Genomic DNA, 6,059 nt, shown 5'->3' with positions numbered 1-6,059 from the left:
ACGGAGGTGTGGAAGTGTTTTTGGTCAGCAGTGAGAGTTGCTGCAACAGAAAGATGCACAAACTGTGAGTTTGAGTGGAAGACCGTAGATCCAAAATTGCACACCTGTCTATATATTTACAATGTCTTATTCCTCTGTGTTAATCCTTGTAGTATTACGATACCTATGAATTCCACGACGAACCTGTTTATATATTCAATTTCTATATTAATTGTATTAAATTATGTAATTTCAATGCAGCAACTTATTGTATGCATGTTTAATTGTAATGCATTTGCTGCAATAATGCTGATTATATCATAAATAAGTGCAGTAGTCAGTTTTGTCTATTTTGTAATGTATATATATATATAATTCTTTGTATTATATGTTATACATGAAACTGCTGTCGTTTTCTTAATGTTATTGTTTGTGGAGTAGTAGCTGTTGCCGTTTTGAGACCTAATGAGCAAATAAATAAACAATAAACTTGCATTAACGATCATCAATATGTTTTCAGGTATTAAAAAGCATACATGTATTATACATTTACCCTGATTGTGCGTCCAATTTGTCATTTTTCATATATTTTATGTTATTTTACTCGATTTAATTTGACCTTTTATCAATTTAACATACACATGACATGTGACAGATCCATGGAGGTCAGGGTTTCAAAAAAACTCTTAATGCAGAAGTAAAATAACATTCATGATTATTGTCTAACATTTCTTTAACATGTATTGTACTTGCAAATATGTCCACGTGCCCTCTCACAGCTGGCCACGCACAGAGAGAAAAAAATCTAAACTCTTGAGTAAAATATTGAGCATCGTAACTCAGCCTCTATACCTGTCCAGCTGCGCCACCTGCTGGCTCGTGGGACGTAACGCCAGGGTGATGACGCTCCCGGGACGTGACGTCACGGGACGCTGCGTTCAAGTGCTCCTCGTAGATTCATGATTCGACGGTGGTCGAGTGGATATTTGTCACACGAGAGTTAATCATCATCTTTGAGTTTAGTTTATTGTAAATAGTAAAAGTACCCTTGTTCAATGTCTGGTGAATTAGGACACATTGGGAGTTTTGGAATTTCTGCCATGTGTAAGCTTTCTTACGATATATATATATACGATATATTAATATATATATATATATATATTAATGCAGTGATACATTTCTAACTTAAGATGTTATCTGTCCATATAATTAGAAAAGAAGGTTATATATTCCAAGGAAGTGTGGCATATACTTTTGAGAAAACTGACCCAAAACCTTGTTTTTAACATGTGGGTGATTGGGAGGGCATATGTTATCATTGATTTAGGCTAGTGCATAATCATTGCACAATTCATTATGATTTGATGTAATGAGTTGTGTAAATATTCCAGCAAAATGTCTAAACAAAGTCTAATTAGACTAGCCAGCGTCTTCCTCACCTCATGCGTTGCAGGTCAACTTCCTGTTTGGTTCTTGACCCGCCCACATGGTTGATGTCACACCAATGAGGGCATGTAATTCTGTTTAGGCGGTTTCCCAGGTGGGGCTTAGCAAGCACCTTTTTTTAAATGAAAGATCTGAATAGTTACACTATCTCACTTGACCTTATGCCATATTCACCCTACACCCCCACCCCCCCCCCTCATTGTTAGAGCAATTAAATAATGGTATCTGACGTGTTGCATCCGTTCAATCCGATTCTTATCAAAGCTTGCGTCGTGGTTTTAACTGTTTATTTTCTGTTCATTTTACTCTACTTCTCCGTCTCTACTTTGACCACTAGGTGGCGCAACTGTGGCGGCTCCAGAGTTTGGTCACAGCGCTGCAGAAACATCACTGCAGGTCAGCAGTGAGTGGAAGTGAGAGAATAACTGTTTAGTCCAGTTTCAGAGATGAATATGTCTTCTTACGTGAAAAAAATGTGTATGTTGGAACCTTTTTTAAATTTTCTTTTATTGCTTTTCAGGGATTTTCTTTGTCTCAACAAAATATTATTTGGTTTTGTGGATGTACAGTTTACAACCATATCTTTACAAATCAAAAAACTAAAATAATACTCTGCAGACATCTTGGGTCGATTGGGAATATCGGATGATCTATGACTTGAACAGGGAAAAGATAAAAGTAGCCAATAGACAGTAAGCATTCAGATATTTTACTTAATACTACATTATAGCAATACAATCACAAGTAAAAGTCCTACATTAAAATTTCACTTAAAAGCTCGAAACTTTTAGCATCAGAGCACTCATTATGCATGATGGACCATTTCAGAATAATTTATGTCATGATGTTGGATTATAATTATTAATGCACCAATGTGTTCATTATTTTAATATTGAAGCTGATATAGAGGTGGAGCTCATTTTAATTAATTGATATGCTGCTGGGTAACATGTGAAAATACCACAGGAATACATAACTTATCTTATAATAATACATAGTAATTTATTCGTTGACTTAATTAAATATCATTCATCTGAATCTGCAAAGTAACTGAAGTTATGAAATAACTGTAGTAAAAAGTATATTGCTCATGCATTGTAGTGGATTAGAAGTATAAAGTAGCACAAAATGGAAATACTTAAGTATCTCAAAATTGCACAGTGCTTAAGTAAAAGATGAATGGCACCAGATGAGGGATTTAAATCCCAAAGACGCCTTGAAAATTTAAAGGCAGAACTCACTGAAAAAATAACGTGCGTTTAGAGTGAGTCTTGCGTCATACTGAGATGTTTTAAAAACATTTGTTACTCTTTTATTGAGCAAAGTTATTCGATTGTGTTTCTCTTGAACAAGTAAAAATAGATAATATTATGGAATAACAAACATAATTCATCAAAACTCTGAAAAAAACCACTTAACCTTTATAAATGTCTTAAACTCAATTGTGAATCATTTGCACTCGTGTTTTAACAGTTAAAAGATGCTTCATAACACACTGTAAGGATTTGTAATCGCACTGTCACTTTCTAATTATACTGTATACTGTATACTGTGTTATCAATGATTCATTAATGTGTTTGCACACCGTGTCATTATGTTTCATTGTAGAACAGGGACAGTGATGGTGTCATAAAAAAAGAGCAGGCACAATATCATATATTAAATAATTTTATTTATATAAAATACCAAAACATTTACTCAGCATCAAATTGAACATAAAGTACGACATAATATCACAGGCAGACTGCACAGTGAACTCTGTGAACTTAAAATAAAGTAAAAGTGAAGGTAAAGAAACAAAAAAGTTCATGAACATACAAACAGCCAGAGGCTTCAGTGCGTATTGATTGTCTAGCAGTAGACATCCAGGGGTCTTCCAACAGTTTCATTTAAAAAAAAATAATAATAACAATGACACATAATTAGAGAAAATAAGAGTGTTTAGCTCACTGGCAGGTTTCAGTCTGTAAAGGTCCTCCCATGTGGGGGTCCCTGAGTTAAAGTCCAACAGGGGTCCATGGCTTGATGTCTGTTTAATCAGGTTGATGGTGTAAGCTGGGTCAACAGATGTGCACCGGCACCATCCAGTGATGTTGTTAAAAATCAAAAATACACAGTAACATCAGCTGTTTGGTGGGCTGAGGTGACATTTAGGATGAAGCTGTTTTATGCCCTGAACATTTATTGCAACCCAAAATCTGACCAGCCTTTTTTTTTTCCTGAATACATCCTCCTCTCTCCGCGGTAATCCACGACGGACCATCTCAGGCCCCGAAGTCCATTTTATATTTGAGTCTCAAATATCCAAGTCAGAGTCACTGTCCGTTACTGAGAGAATAGTTTCTCCATCTGCGCGCTCCCCGCCTTCGTCTGGACTGCACTCTCCTCCACTAAATGACCGCGCACCGCCTGGACACATCCGGTGGTGTTGCAACCTGAAAATGAACAGAGAAAGAAATTAAAAGGGGGGAAGTCCGTTTAAACCCAAGTGTGTCCAAAATGAAGTAAAATGTTACAGGTTAAAATTGACAAACAAAGTGAAAAATAGAGCATAAATAAAGCCCGTAACGAAAACTAAGTAAATCATACATAATCTCCAGTTTAGTGTGGTTAGCACTTTGAGCCCATTCATGCACGTTTTGCTCACACCAATAGGAGGGATGACCCACACACTGACCCTGAAGCAAATTATAGGGAGAGAAAGAAGGATAAAGACCGTCCAGGTCAGACTGACTGAAGGAAAACAAAAACCTTGAAGCTGAATGGCCGTGCACTTTTACGCATGAATGGCCTTTATGCACAACCTTGGCTGCCTTTGGAGACGAAATTGCCTTAACGAGAGAGTGAAAGTGTCAGTGAATAATCAATAAAGAGATTCTATTTTTGATATTGTGGTTTTCTTGATTTTTAACAATATTTCGATATTATACTGATAAAATAAACATGTATTCAACTCAACGACACCTGCATGTTTCTGTGACATTCAATGGACAACTTATTTCAAGTCAAAGTCACTGACCTGTTTTTGGCTGCTGCCGCCCGGTCTCTCTGTCTCCGGTTTTTGAACCAGTTCCCAACCTGAGTCGGTGTGAGTCCAGTTGCGTGCGCCAGCTCCCGCTTCTTCCCGGGGTTCGGGTACGGGTCCTGCAGGTACCACTCTCTTAGCAGCCCCCGCGTGCGCTCTTTGAAGCAGTGCGTCTTCTGCTCACCGTCCCAGATTGTCCTCGGTAACGGGAACTTCTTCCTCACGCGGTACTTGTCAACAGGTCCGAGCGGTCGACCCCGGAGCTTCTCTGCCTCCCGGTAGTGAGCTTCGAGCCACATCGCCTGGAGTTTACCGTGCGAGGCGCGCGTAAAGCGGTGCGTCTCCAGGATGTGATAAAGCTCGCGGAAGCTCCCCGTGTGGTAGGCCACCACGGCGCGAGCCCGCTGCACGGATTCGTGCTCAGAGATGGAGTCTCGACCGTCTGCGGTCACCGGGAGAGACCAGAGGAAGCGGGCCAGCCGCTCGATGTCTCCGGTCTCCTCCAGGGTCTCGCAGACACTGGCGATCTGCGCCGCGGAGAAACACAACCCCGGGAGAGCCAGGGGAGGACAAGCGGAGGGGGGGTCCTCCGGGGACTGCGAGCGTGCCAGAATAGGGGGCCCATCCGCGAAGTGTGGCAGGAGGAGCCGGGAGGCTGAGAAAAAGTCGAGCGGCGACCTGAACACCATCTGGACGTCAGAGTGAAACCAGAGACGAAGTGTGTCTCGGAAACGGTCTGACAGAAATGTGCTGAAGTCTGACTCTTTAGCTCACCTGGGAGTCCGGGAGGGACCCTGGATCTGACTCCTCATTGGATACCCTGGGGCTGATGCGGGGTTGTCATGGCAGCACTGTCAATCAAACAGAGGATTTATCCCTCCTTTTAAGCACAAGCTGGACACATGAAGCCTATTCTTAACAGACTCGCTATTGGGAAACATTTCAATTAACAGGAAACCAAAAAAGACTTAACTCAAGTGCCACTTACTATCTTTTTTCCGGATCTCTAAACCAGATTAAAACGAGCGGGAGTGATAAAAAAACACATCGGGCGGTAAATTCAGATGACCAAAAATGGCAACATGAACAAAAAAATATAGTTCACTGTAAAATCTTTCTATACAGTGTTGTGGTATGAATTCTTAATGTTTGTAAGATGTTTAATGGAACATGTAGGCTACAACATACATGCCACAACTTTATAAACCATGTCTCAAAACGTATCTTTAAAAAAGCTTTTTATTAATGCTAGCACACTATGTTGTTTCCAAAATGTCGTATCTGTTTTATAATAATCTTTTTTTACCTTTATTATTATTTATTTTAGTAATATATTTGTATTGTCTGCATGTATTTGCCTCATAGCTGTCCTGAAATATTTGAATCGTGGTTCAACCATAAAGCACTTTGTAACTTTGTTTTAAAAAGTGCTGCAACGTTTACTATAATAATAATAATAATTATTATTATTATATAGGCCTACACTGCTGCCAGTTTTTTTTCAAATTTGAGGCAGCTTTTGTTTAATCTTCAGGTTTTTTTCTACGTCACACTGACCAACAAAACAGCAAAGTGATGAAGACAAACGTGTGAAGACAAACGCAACTTT

General features: G+C 39.3%; 1 protein-coding gene across 1 annotated transcript; it reads right to left on the bottom strand.

Annotated features, from left to right (window-relative positions):
- Nucleotides 1–3,721: 3,721 nt before the first annotated feature.
- Nucleotides 3,722–5,139, bottom strand: six3b (SIX homeobox 3b). The gene is made up of 2 exons (XM_076093045.1): nucleotides 4,445–5,139; nucleotides 3,722–3,860 (listed from the first exon to the last, which is right to left on the bottom strand). The coding sequence occupies exons 1-2, from the start codon at nucleotides 5,137–5,139 to the stop codon at nucleotides 3,722–3,724; spliced, it is 834 nt and encodes a 277-aa protein (XP_075949160.1).
- Between the last annotated feature and the right edge of the window lie 920 nt (nucleotides 5,140–6,059).

The sequence above is a fragment of the Anarhichas minor genome, unplaced genomic scaffold, assembly GCF_050575085.1.
Source record: "Anarhichas minor isolate MPS153535 unplaced genomic scaffold, ASM5057508v1 ptg000017l, whole genome shotgun sequence".
In the NCBI taxonomy this organism is placed as follows: Eukaryota; Metazoa; Chordata; class Actinopteri; order Perciformes; family Anarhichadidae; genus Anarhichas; species Anarhichas minor.
Note: the sequence above shows the minus strand (reverse complement) of the source record. Positions and strands in the feature narration are given on the sequence as shown.